The 21,550-nt window shown below is 42.2% G+C and overlaps 2 protein-coding genes and 1 long non-coding RNA gene across 5 annotated transcripts in view; 1 reads left to right on the forward strand and 2 right to left on the reverse strand.

The window, feature by feature from the left end:
- Nucleotides 1–15,235, forward strand: part of LOC125154415 (uncharacterized) — a 29,339-nt gene extending 14,104 nt beyond the window's left edge. Inside the window, exon 3 of the long non-coding RNA XR_007147787.1 lies at nt 15,003–15,235. This is a non-coding gene — a long non-coding RNA (uncharacterized LOC125154415). The remainder of the gene's footprint in view (nt 1–15,002) is intronic.
- Nucleotides 1,357–3,778, reverse strand: LOC125154414 (prefoldin subunit 1-like). The gene has a single exon (XM_047838723.1). It carries the CDS (start codon nt 3,518–3,520, stop codon nt 3,155–3,157), a length of 366 nt encoding a protein of 121 aa, XP_047694679.1. The 5' UTR covers nt 3,521–3,778; the 3' UTR covers nt 1,357–3,154.
- The window catches only part of CRCP (CGRP receptor component), a 47,091-nt gene continuing 29,591 nt past the window's right edge, over nt 4,051–21,550 (reverse strand). For all 3 annotated transcript variants that reach the window (XM_047838722.1, XM_047838721.1, XM_047838720.1), the window contains 2 exons: nt 10,936–10,993; nt 4,051–5,691 (listed from right to left, as the gene is read on the reverse strand). In XM_047838722.1, coding sequence (XP_047694678.1) covers nt 5,545–5,691; nt 10,936–10,993 — 205 coding nt within the window. In that variant the 3' untranslated portion in view covers nt 4,051–5,544. The remainder of the gene's footprint in view (nt 5,692–10,935; nt 10,994–21,550) is intronic.

Consider the following 21,550-nt stretch of genomic DNA (forward strand, 5'->3'; position numbering starts at 1 on the left):
TTGTCTCCCTCTCTCTTTCTGCCTCTACCCTACTTGTGCCCTCTCTCAAAAATGAATAAACATTGAAAAAAAAAAGTGGGCAAGAGATCTGGACATCTCCTCAAAAAAGATATACAGACGACAAATAAACTTATAAAAATATGAATGTTATATGCCTTTCGGGAACTGCAATTTAAAACAATGTGATACCACTACGGATTAGAATGGCCAAAATTTAAAACACAGATACCACCAAATTCTGGTGAGGACATGAACAAAGAACTCTCATTCACTGCTGCAAAATGGTACAGTCACTTTGTAAGACAGTAAGGCAGTTTCTCACAAAACTAAACATACTCTTACCCTATGATCCAGCTATTATGTTCCTTGGTATTTACGAAAATGAGCTGAAAACTTCTGCCACACAAATGTGGGCACAAATGTTTATAGCAGCTTTTTCGGGTAATTACCAAAACCCAGAAGAAATTAAGATGACTTTTAAGTTTATTTATTGAGAGAAAGCAAGGGTGGGGGAGGGGTAGAGGGAGACAGAGAGAATCCCAAGCAGGCTCTGCGCTGTCAGCGCAGAGCCCAACACAGGGCTCCATCCCATGAACCGCGAGGCCACAACCTATGCCGAAATCAACAGACAGACACTTACCGCCTGAGGCACCCAGGCACCCCAGGTTGACCTTCAGTAGGTGAAACAGTAAACAAACTGGTACATCTAGACAATGGAATAGTATTCAATAATAAAAAGAAATGAGCTATCATGCTATGAAATGACATGGAGTAACCCTAAACACCTACTGCTAAGTGAAAAATCCAATCTGTAAAGGCCACATCCTCTATGGTTCCAACTATATGACATTCTGAAAAAGGCAAAACTATGGGGACGGTAAAAATACCAGTGATTGTAAGGGATTTGGGGAAAGGGAGGAAATGAACAGTGGAGCACAAGGTGTTTTCAGAAAATATTCTGATAATAGCATAATAGATTTTTGTACTTGTCAAAACCCAGTCTATGCGTGCACTCCTGCACTCTCTACTGTACAACACAAAGAATGAACCCTAATGTAAACTAGGGACTTTATGTAGTAAAAGTAGATCAACACTGGCTCATCAATTTAGTGAACATACCATACTAATGCAGATGTTAATAGGGGAAGCTGTTGGGGGGGGCAAGGAGGGCAAGGGGCTATATGGGAATTCTTTGTACTTTCTGCTCAATTTCACTGTGAATCTAAAACTCCTTGAAAAAATAATGTTTTTTCTTAAGTGCAAAGGCTTTCAATAGGCATTTCTTCAAAGAATATATAAATATCCACAAGTAAGGACATGAAAAGATAGATACTCAACTTTAATAGCCATTAGGGAATTACAGATCGAAACCACACTGAGACAGCACTTCACAACCACTAGGATGGTTATAATCAATACGAGGAACAAAAACAAGACAGAGATTGGATTCCATCATGCACCGCTGGTAGAAACATGGTATGGTGCAGGTGCTATGGAAAACAGTGTGGCAATTCATCAAACAGTTAAATGGAGTTATCATATGACCTAACAATTCCACTTTTAGGTATATGCAAGAGAGAGGGGAACGTAGGTCAACAAAAATTTGTTCACAACAGCATATTCATAACAGCCAGAGTAGAAACAACCCAAATATCCACCAACTGATGAATGGATAAAAAATGGTGTATCCATTCAACAAACCATTATTCCACCATAAAAAGGAATGGCACAACATAGCTGAACCTTGAAAATATGCTAAATGAAAGAAGTCAGATTTAATTTATATGGAATGACCAGAATAGGCAAATATATAGTAGAAAGATTAGTGGTTGTCAGGGGGCTATGGGGAAATGTGAATGAAAAGTGACTGCTAGTGGGTATGGGGCTTCTTTTGGAAAAGATTCTGGAATTAGGCAGGAGTGATAGTTGTACAACCTTGTGATATACTCAAAACCCCTGAATTTAAAAACATATACAAAAGGATATCTAGGCAGTTTTATTTCCTTTTATCCCCTTTATTCATTGTATAATTAAATAAGGTTGATAATTTTTTTCAGAGTATGTGATGTGCTTTACAATTTACTGATCCATTTACACAAATGATCCATTTGTGGAAATGATCCATTTACACAAATGGGTGTTAAATTTAGTTTCAGGGGAGAAAATAATTTAGCAAAGAATATCTGGAGCATTAATTTACTCACCTCTCACTAGGCTATAACCTCTTGAGAAATGGTATAGTCACACAATGATTACTTAGGGAAATGGTACCCATTACTTTAGGAATAAATGGAAAGTCCTCAGAGGGGACAGTGCATCATACTGCAACATTTAAGCAAAAGGGGGCAAGAGAAGTATTTGGGTAAACCTGTAACTGGGAGTCAATTTTTCAAAAGCTCAGAAGTATCTTGATAGATAACTAAAACATCTTCCTGGGTCAAAAACTAGGGTTTTCCCCTCGAAAACAAATAAAACTAAGAGCCTAGGAAAGTCTGGAATAACAAAGGAAGACAGATTGAACTAAAAATCATGTGCCTGTTCCAGTTGCCCTCAGAGCTGCCTCTCCTTGGGTGACTGGACTGGGTGTCAGCCTCTGTTTGGGACATAATTCAACTGTCAAGTACACATTCAGAAATTTTCACAGAGGCCAAGAAACAATAAACAAATGGACATACTTTTTTTTAAGAGTAAAACTGCCACATGGTCAAAAACTAAAACCACACAGAAAGATATAAAATGGAAAGTAAAATTCCCAGACTCCCCAGCTCTCCTTCCTAGATGTGATCCTGGTTAAGTTTTGTACGTAAATTATCTTTTTTTTGGGGGGGGGGGGGGGCCAGGGGCGGACAGATGCCTTTTATTGGTCTAACCAGCATAACTAATAGGTTTGGGCAGAGCTCCCCTATCTGTCCTGGCTCCCATCTTGCCTCTCCTGGGAGTTCGTGACTCACCCACAGGGGAGAAGAGTATCCTGGGCAAGGGTGGCAGGCAAAGCCAGGATCGGAAAGGGGATCAGGGTGAAGTAGAAAGCATAGGGCCACCAGATCATTCAAATAAGAAGTCTATCAGGGCAGAAGAGAGGCTGTTTCCCCACACGGGCCCCTCTGCCCTGGCGAGGAATGGAACGGGGCAGAAAGCTTCCACTAGAGGTTTCCTACTGTGCCCTCCGTGCCATCAGCATCTCCCAGATGTTGTCCTCACCTTCCTTCACACTCCGCTCCAGGTAGGATTTTTTCTGTCCCAATTCTTTAATTTTTTCTTCTGCTATTTTCTGTTTCTCTAGCAGTTGATTGTGAATTACCTCCCTGGACTGAAGAATAAACATTCTTCCTACACCTTCATACATGTTAGTCTCCTCTATCAAAGTCATAATCTCTGTACCTGTAAGATGTGCATGCTTTTTCATTCTGTCTAGCTGTTCAATCTGTATGTCTGCAAGCCTCACCTGCTGAGTGTCAATAACTTTGGCTTGAAGCTCTGTGAAGGCCTTCTTCAATTCCAGATCCATAGGAGCCACCATCTTGGTCCACTCCGTAAATTATCTTAATTCTTAAATGTTGTTAATGTGACAGGAATATTATACAGAATACGTTTCCTATAAAGGTTCAGCCTTCCAGAGCCTGCCTGGCTTTATCAAAAACTGAGGTTAAATTCAGGCCCCAAATACAGAAATGTAAAATTTTCCTGCAATCTAAAATAGAATTTAGACCTAAATAGATTTTTTTTAACAAAAAAATCACACATTTTAGCTTTCAAGTCAGATTTCACTTTCTATCCATGGCAAAACAAACTCTTTTTAAATTTTTTTTTTTTTTTTCAACGTTTATTTATTTTTGGGACAGAGAGAGACAGAGCATGAACGGGGGAGGGGCAGAGAGAGAGGGAGACACAGAATCGGAAACAGGCTCCAGGCTCTGAGCCATCAGCCCAGAGCCTGACGCGGGGCTCGAACTCCGGGACCGCGGAGATCGTGACCTGGCTGAAGTCAGACGCTTAACCGACTGCGCCACCCAGGCACCCCTCTTAAGAGATTTATAAAAATACCAAAAATTGGTGGTCACTTGGAAACAATTTATTATTAATTAGGTTAATCCATTAAAAAAAATACATCAAACACACTCACAGTTAAAATGAAACAGTGGCATGGGTACCCATGTGATGCCTTGACAAGAAAAATCAACAAGTCCTGGTGAAATTCCCAATACAGACAAGAGACTTCAATATAAATGCCCTGTGAATTCCAGTTTTGCCTGTAAACACATCTCAGGTGATGAAAGACATGAGTGCAACTGGCAAGGGTGGTAGGGAGGTTGAAACAACCTGGAAATTGCAAGGGGGTGGGAAGTCATCCAGTTAACAGCAGCACTGAAAATATGTAATCTCACAACAAAATAAGTACCAATTTGGAAAATTAACGTCTGTGGGCATTTTCTTCCCCAAGTCAGGAGCAGAGCGAATGTGGAAAATTAATTTTCAGCAACATTCCTAGGATTAGGGCAACCACACATCTGGAGCTACTGAACTCTCCAAAGCCTCAGTATCAATAAGTTCTTCACATGGTAATTATCTTAATATTTTAAATTAAAAAACTGATACACCCTTGCAACAGCTAACAAATTCAAATTCTTAGGAACCAACCTCCGGTTTCTCCATATTTTTTTATCCATGAAGAGCTATATAACTGACCCCTTTCAAAAGATGCAGACAATTTGCCCATCATGCAAATGAAGTTCACCCAGACTTGACACAAAGGTGTCTACTCAGGACTCCTGTCTCAGGGCAGGAAACCGAAGGTCATTAGAAAGGCGGCCAATGCTGTTCTTCTGCTGAGCTGTCATTCAGTCTGGAGTGCTGTTTTTCAACTGGAATGGGCCGGTCAGTACCCTAACATTTAAGACTGAATAGTGTGAGCTGGTAAACACCACCCCTGCCAGGAAAGGAAACAAGCCTTCAGACCCGATCAAGGGTTGGCCAGGCTGTTCTCTTATCTCCAATGTTCTCGAGGAAAAGATTCCTCTGAGGTAAGCCAAATTCAGTGGCTCATTTTAACCTAAAGCAACTATCTGCTGCTCTGGGAGTTTCTAGTCATCTAACGGGATTCTCTTAACTCTGCTCTCATCCCAACAGTGCTCAGAGCCCCTGCTTGGGAAGCTCCTAGGGAAGCAGATGAAACTAATTAGGACACAGCCCATCAAAGGCAACACAAGTACTTTACCAGCTGTGTATGGGGGCCTTCCCACAACTGTGGCAAAGGCCACAGAAGAAATATTTTGACCACAGAGGGTTCCACAGTCATTGTCCTCTTTGGCTCTGTCCTCCTCTCGTTAGCTCTCTGCCCTGACAACCTCAGCCTGTCTTCACCATGTTTCATCTCCCAGAGGCACAAGTACTTCTTTTTAGCTTATTTTTGTGATTTATCCAACTAACCATGAAATCAGGCCTGCTGGGATAGAGGGTACAACCAAATGAACAATCCTCTGAATGTCTGGGAAATGGCTGCTGGGCCTTTCAGCTTCATGAGGTGGTTGGGCCAGCTGTGCTCCTCTATGCTGGGTCCTCTTCATCCATTGTCACGTCATCCGTATTTTTCTTCTGTTCAGCCTCTGGCCCCGCAGGCAGAATGCTTGTGACGGTGTGGAGGAGGGCTTCGATCTGCTCCTCCGTGAGCCGTTCTTCACTCTCTTCTACTATCTGCAGAAGAAAAGAAAACCTCCAGGGGTTATTTATGGAGGAGCTGCACAGGCGGGGTCCACTCCTGCCCTCCTCCACCCATGCTGTTCCCAGTCTGCTGACCTCTGGCACACACAGCTCTAGGCCTGGCTCCTGAGCCCCCCTCAGGTCTCCAGGTCCTCTCCACCCTGGCTCCAACAGAGGGGAGAAGCCAGATCCAATTCCCATTTGATGGCTCAAAATGGGTCAATGTAAAAAGTAAGTTGCAGGTTAGCATTTTTCTTCAAAGAAACAGAAAACCCTAACAGTTCTCTACCCATCTACATGCACACATGAACATGTTGTATGTGCAAAGAAAACACACCCCTGGGGAGTGAAATGGCACTTTATATACTTTTGTATTTCACAATAAGCACAGCTGTGACTTATGAATTGTATCAACAACTCATTTGATGATTGCCCACTGTGTGCCAAATGGTTTATCTATTTTTTCTCATCCCCACTCCCACCACCACTAACAGCTCTTTAGGGAGCTCATGTGCCTGGTGCTGCACATAGCACTTCAGATCTGTTATTTCTTTCAGCCTTCACAACAATATGGCAAAGGGCAGAATGAGAGCCCCACGCTGGGCCTCCCCAACACGAACACCTACAATCAATCAAGCACACACCACGTGGTCCTGGTCATCTCCTGGAATGTGGAACAACAGTCTGATGAGTGACGGCTGGGAAACAATCCCCCGCTGCTCCACTAAAGGTCCACTTAAAGCCCAGTTTGACGTGTCCCGGAAACCTACACACAGATGGTCCACAATTCTGAGCCAGTTTTATTAGCCTCCCCTCTAGTTCTCAATATATTAATGAATGATATTAATGAATACAAACATAGTCAACAGTGTTTTTAACAGCAATACATAGGCAGTCTTAACCATGTTCACATAGTGGCACTGTCAATCACAAACAGCTAAAGGTGTCCAGGGTTCTGTTCTGTGGCATTTCGCCACAGCAATCTCTGAAATTTGGCAACTAAGACCAAGAGGAATTCAAGAAAGAAATCCTAGCAGATTTAAGTAAAGCAAGATGACCGGCAGGGCTTACAATCCTGAAAAGGATTTCGGTCTGACTGCCGGACTTTATTGACAACAGTACAGAAGCTAATAAACCCAGGTGATGTGTCCAAGATCATACTACAAACTCCTGGAAAAACATCGTTGTTTCTATAATGCTTCTATAACTAGAGAATAGTCCTGGGTGTTCTAGGGTGGAGAAGATCCTGAGTGAACCAATGGGGCTACTTCCCATCATGCTGTGAAATAAAATGACCATTTCCTAAAGATTAAAAGGCTCTGTAAAATGTAACCTCTACTGAACAAGAAACAATCCCCAGAATCCCATTTTTTAAACCAGACATGCAAAATTAGGATATGAAAGGAAATAATCTAACATAGACTGTCTCCAAAATATGAAGGAGGAAGAAATGGGATGTATCGGATTTGATTATTCAATTCTAAGAAAAGATGATCTCCAGCTGAGAGAAGAATGTCTCCAAATTTATAAATTAGTGTAGGTGGTTAATTATGAACTGCTTCCTGCCTCAGGGGAATGGGAAAGAGGATTTAGACTAGTCTCAGAACAGGGACAGGCTCCCACCAGTATTTGTACAGGGCCTTTCCCAGAATCACTGCCACCAGAGCTTCTCAAACATGTGGTCCATAAAGTCAGGACAATTTACAGATGAGTAAGTAGAGGCTTAGCATTATAAACAAAACCTGATCTGGGTCTCACAGTAAATAACGCAAGGTCTTTTGACTTTGAATTCCACCTCTTTCTGGAACACCATGCCCTCCAGTAGGAGGTTTCTATCATTTCCTCTCTCAGAGATGCAAACTAGAATACACTGGTTTGAGTTTAGTTTTAGTTATATGACCTCTGAGAGGCCTTCATCTTTAGAAAACCAAAGAGAGAAGACTTGAACAAGGCACCTTCTTATGTCCCTGTCTCTGGATTTGGCAGATACAACAATGATCGGGTGTCTACTAGGCATGTTCATGACAACAGGGCTAATGAGCTTTCAAATTTTGCCAAGTTTGCCAAGAGTAGAAGCTTTCATCAGCACACAAACCCTCAGGGTCAGGAACTTTCCTTTTCAAACCAAGATTCCTAGTCACAGGAAGAAAACCTAAACTTCATTAAGCAAAATGAAATACATATACACAAAAAAGAAACTTGCAGACACCAAAAATTTACTAAGCCTTCTTGGATCACTAAGGTAAAATGCTATTAACTGTATTACTCCTCACCTTTTCTTCCCAACACAGAAGAAACTGAGCCCAAATAAAGAAATACAAAGCACGATCTCAATATTCTCAAACACTCAAGGTTTCAAATCGTTCGGAATATAAAGGCAAAAGAAATGTCAAAAACCAAAGTATTTGCAGATGGGTCAGCAATAAATTTTTATCACAGACAAAGACCATATCAATTCCCTAGGGGCTGTCAAACTGGGCTGCTATACTCCAAAAATGGTTGTTTCTCATTCTAAGCTGCCAAGTCTAACTTCCTACTTTCCCCAAAACAACTAAAATCTAGTAACTACAGATACTTCTAGCTCTTTGACCCAGAAAAGTTCACTTAACCTCTGTAAATTTCAACTATTCTCTAATGTGAAATGAAAGTAACACCAACAGTAAGGACTAAAAGAGAATATATATTTCAGTGTTTCATAAGCCATAAAATTTTATATATTTCAAAACATTTTATAATCCCTACCTTGTAACAGACTTATATGATAGTGTTGTTCAGGATAGTGGCCTATGAGGTCACGGGGTTCGCTGTCCTGTCTTCAGTCTAGAGAGCTCACAAACTGCCCTGAATAAATGTACACACCAGGGCATGGCAGAAATCACAGAAGCTGGTGGCTTCCTCATTTCCTCCCAGACAGCAGGTCTGTGGATCTGAGGATCACAACAAACCATGGCTGAGGTATAACTAAAAGAAGCCTCAGCCTCCAAAACTGAATACTAACAAATGGTGGATGCTGACATTACTTCCGGATGCAGGGAGAATAAATGGCTGTAAAGTTAATGCAGAGAAATTCTCAAGTCCTTTGCACTTTCCATTCGGTGTGAAGACCTCATTTCTTATCCTCCTCTTGTGAGAAGAGATACTGCTACAAGCCGTGGTAAATGTTTTTGTACCCTTTGTGGCCAAATTCCAGGCTGGGGAAAATCTGGTTACAAAATGGTCCAACCGCTGGGAAATATACATAGTTTTTATCAAGACCTACTACCTATCTGTGAAAAGAAGAGAATAAACATTTGAGTGGACGCCACACACATCTTTCTTCTCACCCTGTAAAAAGCATATGGCTTGGAGGAAAAAGTAAGCCTTCTGAATCAGACCCAATTAGCCACTTGTTAGCCAAGACTATGGTGAGGGTGTTAAAGGTGACCTACACAAAGCCCGGGCATATAGCAGGCACTCTCAATAACAGCTAATCGTCCCAAGTAATGATAGAGCTTTCTACTGGCTCTGAGATGAGGTCATGCTAACCCTCCTCATCTTCTCTCTCCATCTGTCATTAAGCCATGAATAACATATGTTGCTGATTAAAGTTGGAGGAGACACGACATGTGATCTTTAACCCAGAGGGACACGGATTAGTTTCTTGCTGATTTGTTTGTTCTTTTCTAAGCTGAATCTCCAACATAGTCGAAAGCACCAGAATAAGGGTACAAAAAAAAAAAGAAAAGATCTCTTTTTAGCCTAAAGGCCAGTTCCCCCAGAAAGTCACCCTTTATGGAAGGAATTTTTCTAATTCAATTTTGGGTGCATTTTCAAGGACAGAAACAACACTGGGAAGTCAATAAAAGTTTTAGTCCAAAATTAAATAACCCATGACCCTTTAAAAATAAGGTTCTTTTAAAGCAATCTAAACATCATAGGTATTTCTGGCTACTTTCCTCCACACTTTTCTGAAGCAAATTTGACAAAGTTAAGTATTTCTAAAACTGACTCTGCAAACTCCTTTGTTCCTATTTGTTAATTCTCCAATCAGTTTTTTTTGTTTTTTTTTTACTGGCAGTTAAATGGCCTAATAGTTGTAGCTTACCGATCCTCTCTGCCCTCTACAGGAGAGGGAAACTGCCCCCGCACACCAATTAATACAGCAACCACGCGGTTTGTCTCACTGGGCCTCATTTTCACATTCTCCTTATACCACATGTGGCTTCTACTCTTGCTGCCTTGCATAATTCTAGAGCTTGATACTGTGACTGCTGTGCAGACAGTGCAAGTGATGAGGCTCCAATGAATGAGCTTATGCAGGGAAACAAGATGATCAAGTGTGTGGTTTTAACAGCGATGCAGAGGTGCCCCTGGGTGGCTCAGTCGGTTAAGCAGCCGACTTCAGCTCAGGTCATGATCTCGAGGTCCGTGAGTTCGAGCCCTGCGTCGGGCTCTGTGCTGACGGCTCAGAGCCTGGAGCCTGTTTCAGATTCTGTGTCTCCCTCTCTCTGACCCTCCCCTGTTCATGCTCTGTCTCTCCCTGTCTCAAAAAAAAAAAAAAAAAAAAAGTTAAAAAAAAAAACAGTGATGTAGAAGGTGGGTTGGAGGGGGCAGGCTGAGGCAGGGAAGATGAGAGAACAACTCCAAGAGCCACACTGAGAAACGACAGAAATTAACACAGTGCCGGAGGGAGAGAAGAGAGAATAAGACAGGAACAATGGAACCTGGGGACAAAGTGCATATGGAATCAAAGGGAGAGAATGTCTTCTAGGCTTCTGGCTTGGGAGACTGGGCCAGGAGGCAGAGAGAGAAAGAGAGCATGTGGGGAAGGTACACATGTGCTCCGTGAACCAAGAACAGAAACAGGAAGAGTGGGATCGAAGGGTGGGAGTCGGGGAAGAGAAATTCTGCCAGAGTCATGGTGAGTCTATTGTTTTTATGCAACATCTGGTTGGCAATAACTCCTACAGGAAAGCAGTGGTCAGAATGGGGTAGGACATCAAGGGAGACAAAGAGCTGCCAAGTCACAGGCCCAAACCCGAAGGAAAGAATTAAATTTCGTCCAGTCTTCTACTTTCACTAAGTCCATACTAAGTAGGATCCAACTGGTGAGGTCTCCTTTCACTTATAAAATAGGGTATTTGGGCAGTCTTTTCAAGAAATGGCAGTTCCAGTCTTGTCCGTTCTCAGCCTTTATCACCCTTCCTCCCTCTCAGACCCAGAAACCAATCCTCTCACGTTCAAGCCTCCTTCACTCACCAGCTGGATCTCAACAGCAGTCATAGGCCTGTGGTTCAGCAGCTGAAGCTTTTCAGCTCTGTCAAAAGAAAAGTACAAAGCATTTAAAACTCTTATTCCCCTCAAAATCTTGAGTCTTGACCAAGCTGTTTAGAGAACACTGTGTCAGATAACAAATGGGAGAACCACCTGGAACTTGGCCCTCCGTTTCTTCAACTGTAAAATGAGAGAATGGGAATAGGAGAGCCTATGTTGGAGACTTTTGGGAGGATACAAATGTGTATTAGAAACCTAAAGATCACAGAGGTGTGGACTGAAAGAAATGTAACAAATAGCAGAGGTGCAGTTTTAATAAATTTTATCTGGAAAATGTGAAGAAAATAATGTTTTCTTAATCCAGATAACAGAAAGTAAAGAAAGATTAATAAAATAACCTTGGTTGGTCGGTATCACTTAGAAATGCCCGAGAATTCCTTTTTGAGATTAATATTAAATGTCAGATTTGACTTGTTACCTTAGAAACAAAAAACGGCTAGGAGGGAACAGGGTTTAATGCACAGTAGTATAAGGTACAGTCCTCTGACCACAAGGAGTTTACAATTCAGTTGGGGAAAGAAGACAAATACAAGCCAATTTTAACAAAAACTGTAAGTAACAGTTGATGGTAATAATTATCTCCTGTTACAAGGCAACAGCTGGCTCATTGGTAAACAGGTGGTTGAAATGTGTGGACTCTCAAAGGTGATAGGACTTAAAAGAAAAAAGAACAGCTTCAATTACTACCCCTCTGTGGTGACAATTTCTAAATTTCCCTCTCAATCTGACCCAGGAGCTCCAGATTCATCTTTCAATTCAACTCCGTAAATATTTATTGAGCTTAAAGACATTGTGAAATAAACAGATGAATAAGCCACATGCCCACAGCCACATTTGGGGAAGCAGCACATTACCCCACCTCCCTAAGCCTCGGTCTCACCATCTGTAAAACAGGAATGACAATAGAACTTAATATCTCGCCAGGGGGTTAGGAGGGATGAACATCTTTCTGTTTATAGTGCCAGCAGCTACCATTTACTGCTTACTTCCCATATGGCAAGCACATTGAACCCTCAGACTTAATAGAGGCTGAGATGGTAAATAACTTGCCCAAGGTTACACAGCTAGTGAATGGCAGAGCTGGGACTCTGCCATCAAAGCTTGTGTTCTTAACCATCTGCTTCTAGTATTCAGTATTCAAAATGATGACTGTCACACAGCAATTTCCCCACAAATGGCAGTCATCATTAAGGCACTTGTAGTTAAGTTCTACTCCTCATAATCCCTCAACATTTATTCTAGACTCGAAAATGACTTCACATGGGAGAAAACCCTTATCCTGGGCCCTGAAAGGTTTTCTAGGCAAATGATGAGAAGAAATGGCCAGGCAGGGCAGGAACGGCATAAGTAAATGGCCAGAAGAACAAAAATTATGGAGTTTTAGGAAATGGTGGCTTGAGAGGCTGTGGGACACGAGGCTGAGTCATCCAGGACAAGACGACATGGGGATTCAACTACCAACAGGCTGCATATGACTCTCTGGACACTGGGAAGAACCAAGGAGAGAAGTGATACGCTCGCAGGTGAGAATAAGAGGCCATAAACTTGGGTAGCGGCAGCAAGGCTGGCAATGAGAGGCTGGGCTTGTGAGATGCTCTGGTCACCCCGAGGTATAGTCAACAGGATCTGACAACTGCCTTAGCTGGGTGAGAGCAGGGTGAAGGAAAGAGAAGAGTCAGGGTTCATTGTCATGTTCTTAGCCTGTTTGGCAAAAATATATTACTTGAAATCTGAATTGAGTTTGTGTGGTTTTGGAAGAACAAAGAGGTCTCGGTCCAGCTGTTTGTCTAGTTTTAGTTCTTAGTGTGATCTAGAACTAAAGAAAAAGACCAGAGCTGGACATATTAGCAAGGAGTTAGGCAAAACCATGGGAGTGGGTATCACAGGCAGAGATCAACTAACTACAGAGTAAGTGAAGACCCAGGACAGAGCACCATAAAGCATCTCTGTTCAACGGTCAGGGCAAGAAGGTGGGGAAGGAGGTGGAGGAGGGGGACGAGGGGAGGGAGGAGCACAGACAAAGAAAACCTAGGAGAGTGGTGTTAGGGAAAAGTTCCAGGAAGAGGGTATTAGCAACAATGTCACATGCTGAAGACGGGAAAGTAGGCTGACTGTATACAAGCCACTGGATTTGCCAAAAAAAGAGGGCACTGGTGGCCCGTGCAAGGAGTTTGGTGGAATGATGATCGTGATGACAACTGGATTATGGGGGCTGAGGAGTAACTGTGGAGAAGATAAACTTTTGTTTAATGTGGTGTCATCACTTTATTAAAATCTTCAAAAACGGTCTTTATCTTACGTTTTTAATATAAAAAAATCCACAAGGAAAGCACACCACACTGAGAATTTCCATAATAATAATGGATACAGTCAAACATCACATGTACAGAACACAAAATTTAGATGAACTGAAATTGTAAGCTAAAATAAAACCCAATCTCAGAAAACAAAATACAAAATATTAACAATTCAAACATTCTTTTTTTTTTTTTAATGTTTATTTTTGAGAGACAGAGAGAGACAGCATGAGTGGGGGAGGGGCAGAGGGGGAGGGAGGACATAGAACATGAAGCAGGCTCCAGGCTCTGAGTTGTCAGCACAGAGCCCGACACGGGGCTCTAACTCACAGACCACAAGATCATGACCTGAGCCGAAGTCGGATGCTCTACCGACTGAGCCACCCAGGCGCCCCACAATTCAAACATTCTTAATCCTAATGAGATTTCACCAGAATCAAGTCACTTGGAAGTGAGGCATTTACGATAATGACCCCGTTAATGCAGCTTAGAAATTTTTGGGAGCCCTAAGTGGCAGCATCAGGCAATCTAACAACAAATGGGAACCAAATTTTGATCTGAAAACTCCCCTATATTTGACTTGAAAGCTGTTAGGCTTTTGAAAGGCATCCTCTCCACTGCCCCTCAGATTTTAAATGAACTACAGTTCGTATTGATATTCTTTGTTCAAACGAACCTCAGCTCTTCTGGCACCAAAGCAAATTTAGATTTGGTCTGTGTCTGATGAAACAACAAATGGGGAGGGTCGAAGAGGCAGATGCAAAAGTAAAAGCAATGGAGTCTGTGCTTGGGGCACAGAGGGTTTTTCAGAGGATCCTTGTGAAAGACCAGTTAAAAGATGGCAAGTGACATGTGTGAGAGAGAAGGAAGTTAGCCCGACTGGCTTTCTGTTCTACAACACTGATTCAATGGAGATGGGCAGGAGGGAATGGAAGACTAGGTTTGAGGGTGGGATGTGGAGCAAAGGATGGAAAGGCAAAGTCAGACAACTAACAGGTTTCGTTTATTTTTTTATTTATTTTTTTTTTTCAACGTTTATTTATTTTTGGGACAGAGAGAGACAGAGCACGAACGGGGGAGGGGCAGAGAGAGAGGGAGACACAGAATCGGAAACAGGCTCCAGGCTCTGAGCCATCGGCCCAGAGCCTGACGCGGGGCTCGAACTCACGGACCGCGAGATCGTGACCTGGTTGAAGTCGGATGCTTAACCGACTGCGCCACCCAGGCGCCCCACACGTTTCGTTTATAACATGTAGTATAAATCAAAGACTTAAAGGAGACGAAAGACCAATCAGAGTAATTTGGCAACTTTAATTCTCAGGAAGATGAAAGTTCCCTGCAAACCTAATTTGGTATATCATTACTAAAAGCAAAGACCAGCATGATACCGTATAACTCCAGAGGAATGTAAGGAAGATCCTTAGGGCTGCTCTACTCATGTTTTTTTATGAATGGCTACCTCCTCTACATCAAAATGCTTCACGGAGGTACCGCTACCATTAAGTGCTCTCTGACTGAATCTGAAAAGTGCCCAAAAGTTTGAGCACCAGAAAGACACCCAACATGTGTCTAAAGTGAAACATGAGGTTCATATGATCTGTGCTGTCTTTCCTGGCATAGCAGTGGACTGGTTCCTCACCAGATGCTGGAGCCACCATTTATGCCACCATGGAAAGTCTGAGCAGCACTGGGAAGGCATCCTGGGGGTGGAGGAGGAATGTTGCCAGCAGCAGCCCCAGCTCTGAATCTGGTACCTGCAAAATATGCTCCTTCCACCGGCACTGTTGAATCAGGCAGACAGATGGGAGCAAGCGGATAATAAGCCACAGGGGCTGTGGAACCTAAAGGGCCAAAAGCCACAGTGTGGTCAGGAAAAGCAGCTGATGGAGTGGGGACTGCAGCAGCTCCTGGATGCACAAAGCTCAAACAACACAGCTCCGAGTAGTCAGATGAAGCATCACTACAGGTGTAGCCTGAGGAAAACGCAAGGTCTGAGGCCGCGCTCGATTCCCACGAAGCTGCACAGATTAGCTGGCTGTTAAAGACTGACCTCTGCTGTTCACAACAGCCACGGGTCTGGTTCTGCTCCACATCACAGACCAAAATAACCTCTTGACAGGTGGAAGTAAAAAAGCAGTTACAGCCTGAGAAGGGTAGGTTCTGGGGGGCCCCAGAACATGTTTGCCAGCTAAGGAGATAAGCATAAGGAGAGACCAAAATTATAGGAGTGAAAGGGAAAAACAAAGTTGAAAGTCTCAGCAAAGGGGCTCACGTTCCACTGACACCGCAGCAATGTGGAAAAGAAAAAGCAAATTTGAGGGGATCTGAAGGGAAAGGAGTTCATTTTGGATAATTTTCTCAGTGAAGCAGAAGTGGGGTTAAACAAACCAAGCGAGTTCTCTGCTCCTACATCCAAAGAGCTGAACACTGCAGGAGCAAAACCACAGAACCACACTCACTACAGGTTCCAGTGTGAAGGGATGGGGGTTACAAACATCCCCCTCACATCATCACCAAGCCAGTTTTTATTGTCTCTACTTTCTCCCCTTCACTTTTCAACTCATGGCACTTTAGCTCCTGTCCCAACTGATCACCAAAACTGTTCTTGCTAAAGGGCCTGATGACCTCCATATTAACTCTAGGGGGTGCTTCTCCGACCTTGTCTCTGCCATATCTAACATGGTTGATCACTCCCTCCTTAAAATTATCTACCCCTGCAGCTTCCACGACACCATTCTTTTCTGATTCTCATGTCTGACTATTCCTTCTTCATCTCTTTCTAGGTTTTTTCTTCTGTAACATTTCCATGGTGCCATTTTTCACCTGACCGCTTACTGAGTTCCTCATCCAAACCTCATAATCGTGTCCCCTACTATAGACTTTAGCCAATAAGTCTGTGTTCTCACGTTATGTGATCTGAGCTCCAGATCTCTGTAACCAAATGCCACCTAGACGTCTCCACCTAAAATACCTCAGACACATTTCAAGCTCCGCACATCCCAAAGTGGTCTGTCCTTCCCAACAAACCAGCTCCATTCTCTGTACTTTTCACTTTGGTAAAGAACCAAACACCCAGTCCAGAAACCTGAGGGTCATCCCTACTATGCCTTATATTGCATTCATCTTTGTATCCCCCAAAACAGAGACAAAGCTGCCATGAGATCGATGTATGTAGAGGATAATTAAAGAAAGAGCCAAGGCAGGTCTGACTTTCAGAAGAAGTGAAACTGTTGATCACTGGGAAGACCTGGGGCAGGATTTCATGCTTTGAAAGCAGACAAGCTAACTCCAGAAACTAGGGAAACCTGACAACCCATCCATCTACTCTGAGCTTTGCTGGCCAGAAGTACATTTCCCAAATACATTGCCAAACACCAAGAGTAATCTGTGTACAGAAGAGTTCCTTTTAGGGACTCAAAGTTATTTACAAACCTACCTAAGCTGAGTCTCAATGGCAAGTTCTTCTTCTATTCCTGGCGGACATAGCTGTACATCTTAGGGAGAGGATCTCAGGATGAGACCTGGGGCTGCAAGCCAGGCGCTTCGGGGAGCCTCGGTCAGTTAAGCGTCCAACTTTGGCTCAGGTCATGATCTCGTGGTCCATGAGTTCGAGTCCCACGTCGGGCTCTGTGCTGACAGCTCAGAGCCTAGAGCCTGCTTCAGATTCTGTGTCTTCTTCTCTCTGCCCCTCCCCCACTCTCTCTCTCTCTCTCTCAAAAATAAACATTAAAGAAAATTAAAAAAAAAAAATTTAAAAAAGAACTAAATGCCTCAAGCAAAAATTAAATTATTAAGGAACCAAATGCTTTGGGTGAGGTAACCATGCTATAGAAAACAACATAGGACTTGGGACACCTCGGTGGTTCAGTCGGTTAAGCGTCCAACTTTGGCTCAAGGCATGATCTCGCAGTTCATGGGTTTGAGCCCTGCATCAGGCTCTGTGCTGACAGCTCAGTGCCCGGAGACTGCTTCGGATTCTGTGTCTCCCTGTCTCTCTTGCCCTCCCCACTCGCACTGTTTCTCTCTCTCAAAAATAAACACTAAAAAATAAAAAAAAAAGAAAAAAGAAAATAACATAGGACTTGGTTTTAAAGTGACTTCAAGTTGAGTCTCACTACTATCATTTTGCTGAATAAAGCTATGAAGTAAAATAAAACATGGTTCCTTCTATGTCCCCAAGGACTCTAGTAGTGGAGGTATTTAAATTAATAAAGCTCAGTTTTGGACCATGAGAACTTGATAATTCAAGGCTATTCTCTTGAATCTCCTCTCCCTGAGAGAATAGTAGAGAAAAACTCTACTAGTAGAGAACATGCAGATGTAAGGATTAAAAAGCACTTAAGCAGTTTCTGTTACAAATGTGATTCTTGTTTTACACCACCCTGGCTAGCATAAGATAGTCCAGGTCTCCACGGCATATGGCAAGCAACCCTCTGAGTCCTAAGTACTGAGGTCAATGAAAGCCAAAGGGCTGCAATGGTTGGTTACTGTTTCCAGGAGTCAAGCCCCAGCTACAGAGAAAGAAGCCTACCAGCCCCCTCTACTGGTTGTTTGTAGAACAACACTGCCTGCAGCTTTTGCTTCTTGCAGTCATTGATAACCTATGCAAAAACCCTGGCACATGATCTGTCCCAGTAATAAACCATTTAATGAAAGGCAATCACAAATGGAAAAAAGACACTTCTCTGAATATTACAATCTGTTTTAAATTTACATAGATTATGTCCAATCATGAATCAGCTTGCAAGACAATTCCCATTTGTGCGTTTCTTTCTTTTCTTTTTTTTAAAGATTAAACTCTATGCCCAACTCTTGCATTCATGACCCCGAGATCAAAAGGCACATGCTCTACTGAGCCAGCCAGGCACCTCATTTATGGGTATCTCAAATGGTAGCCAGGTACATTTTTGTAGCAGAAAAGATGTAGGGATGGGAAAACAACACACCAGACTAGATAAACAGCTAAGAAGAGATCTTAAAAATCAATAAACAGGACTTGTGTTATAGACAAGATAGAGTGAGACCACTAAAGCCAATCTTTCTGCTGATCATAACAAAAAATGAAAAAGAAAAAGAAAAAAAAAAAAACAGGACAGACTACAAAAGGAATAACCTAAGAACTCTGAAAAGTATATAGAAGTAGGTGGGCCAGGTAGAGAAACAAAACTTGAAGGGCTAGTTGGTGTGGCGGGTGGATGTGAGTTTCTTCCGCTTTGTTTTCTCTTTTCTCTCACAGCCTTGATCCTCAGAACTATGGCAGTAGCTCCACAAGCAGCTGAAACTCCCTCCAAGAGAAATTCCATCTTTCCAGCCATAAGACTGGAAAAAGGGGCCCCTGCAACCTAGTAATCTGAAATTCACAACACAAGGGCAACTCCTCAGGGAGGCCTGGCAGCGAAGGTAGCCAGGAGGAGAGTCCCAATGGTCCAGAGTGCCAATATCTCCCCCTCCTTCCTCTTTATTTCTTCCTGCTTTGCCCCAAAAGTAACACCAGTAACAACTGTATGTGGGCAGCTAAAACTTTGAGAGAAATCCAGTACTGTGGTCAGAGAACCAAAAGAGGAGGCTCAAGTAGGTCAGAGAGTATGGTGGCAATGCCAGAGAAGTGACCTAGAGAAGGGGATTCTCCTAAGTTTGAACATTCACCAGCACAAACCCTAGGTTCAGCCTCAGCTCTTCACTGAGGAGTGAACAAGTTAAACCACCACTTGTCTCATTTGCAAAAAAGATCTAAAGCAGCAGATCAAAGGTTTTAAAAACTAAACTGACACTGAAATCCTCACCCATGAAGGCAAGAGACTTGAGGTGTGAACCTAACTGGGTTGATGGACTGCTAAAAGAAACAACAACAAAAAAGCAACATTACCCAGAGGCTTTTAACAGGACCCAGAGTGTAAACAATATGATATTCAAAAAGTCCAGGATATAATAGAAAATTACCTCAATGAGAAGAAAATACAACTCATTCTCGAGGGAAAAGATAATCAACAGATACCAAACCTATAATAACCCATACACTGGAATTATCAAAGACTTTAAAGTAACTATTATAATAATATTCTTAAAATAAATGGAATATTAGAAGTCCTCAGGAGACAAAAATTATAAATAATAAGCAAACGGAAATTTTAGAACTAAAAAACATAATGCATGAAATAAAAAATTTGCTGGCTGGGCTTAGTAACAAAATGGAGATGACACAAGAGTCTGTGAACTTAGATCAGTATGAAGTATCTTGTTTGAACAACAAAGAGGGGGAGGGAAAGGAAAAAAAGAAACTGAACAGAGAGGATTCAGGGAAAATGGCAGAGCGGGAAGAACCAGGAATCTGCTTCTCCACCAGCTAGACAAAAACGGTCTACAGACAATTAGATCTAAATGTAAAATGCAAAACTATAAACAGTCCTAGAAGATAACGCAGAAAAAAACCTAGATGATCTTGAATTTGGTGATGACTTTTCAGCTAAAACACCAAAGGCATGATCCATGAAAGAAATAATTAATAAACTGGACTTCATTAAAATTAAATAAAAACATTCGTGGGGCGCCTGGGTGGCGCAGTCGGTTAAGCGTCCGACTTCTGCCAGGTCACGATCTCGCGGTCCGTGAGTTCGAGCCCCGCGTCGGGCTCTGGGCTGATGGCTCGGAGCCTGGAGCCTGTTTCCGATTCTGTGTCTCCCTCTCTCTCTGCCCCTCCCCTGTTCATGCTCTGTCTCTCTCTGTCCCAAAAATAAATAAACGTTGAAAAAAAAAATTAAAAAAAAAAAATAAAAACATTCGCTCTGTGAAACACAACATCAGAAAAATGAGAAAACAAACCACAGACTAGGAGAAAATATTTACAAAAGACAGGATAAAGTACTGATGTCCAAAACATACAACAAATTCTTAAAACTTAACAATAAGAAAACCCAATTGAAAAATGGCTAAGACCTGAACAAATACCTCATTAAAAAGATTCAGAGATGGCAAAGAAGCATGCAAAAAGATGCTCCACATTATGTCATTAAGGAAATGCAAGTTAAAATGAGACATTACACATCTAATTAGAATGGCCAAAATCCAGAACACTAACATCACCAGAACACTAACATAACACTAACAATCAAATGCTGGTGAGGACTGGAGCCAAGAGAAACTCTTTCATTGATGGTGAGGATGAAGATACAGCCATTTTGGAAGACAGTCTTGGTTAGCCATAGTCTTACCATCAATCCACTGCACTCCTTGGTATTTACCCAAAGGAGCTGAAAACTTGCATCGGCAAAAAACTCTGCACACAAATGTTTATACCAGGATTTTTGGATAACTGCCCAAACTTGGAAGCAACCAAGATGTTTTTTAGTGGGTAATGGATACACAAACTGTGGTACATTCAGACAATGGAATATTATTCACTGCTATAGAGAAATGAGCTTTGAAACCATAAAAAGACATGAAGGAAGTTTAAAATGCATGTTACTAAGTGAAAGAAGACAACCTGAAAAAAACTATATACTGTATGATTCCAACTACATGACATTCTGAAAGCAAAACTACGGAGACAGTAAAAAGAACAGTGGTTACCAGGGGTTATGTGTGGGGAGGGAGGGATTAATAGGTGGAGCACAGGGGATTTCTAGGTCAATGAAAACACTCTATATGACACTGCAACAGTGGATACAAGTCATTATACATTTGTCCAAACACACAGAATGTGTAACTCTTAGAGTGAACCCCAATGTAAACTATGGACTTTAGGTGATATTGATGTGTCAATGGAGGAGGTTCATCGATTGTAACATATTTACCAATCTGATGGGGGATGTTGATAATGGGAGGGAGGCTATGCACCTGTTGAGGAAGGGGTATATGGGAAATCTCTGTATCTCCCCTTAATTTTGCTGTTAACCTAAAAGTGATGTAAAAATATAAAGCCTCAATTAAAAAAAAAAAAAAAAAGAAAAAAAGAAAAAGAACAGAGATGATTCTAAGAAGGTACCAGGAATCTGTCTCCCCATCTAGACAACACCTGTACTGGTAGGATCTGTCTGATGTAACTATTTTGGAATTCTGGAGCCCTGTTAAAGCTTACAACTTTCAGGCTAAGGCTTGGAAAGTAAACTTAATTTTGGTCGATTTCAGACCTTGGCACAGTGCCAGCTACCCATCCTCCAATTCTACTGGAATGGCTGCATCTGCGTTCCTGCAGCAGCTTGCATACAGCTTCCTGAAGCCAGAGAGGGCTGATTTCTCATCAGAAA

The sequence above is a fragment of the Prionailurus viverrinus genome, chromosome E3 (assembly GCF_022837055.1).
Source record: "Prionailurus viverrinus isolate Anna chromosome E3, UM_Priviv_1.0, whole genome shotgun sequence".
Lineage (NCBI taxonomy): Eukaryota > Metazoa > Chordata > Mammalia > Carnivora > Felidae > Prionailurus > Prionailurus viverrinus.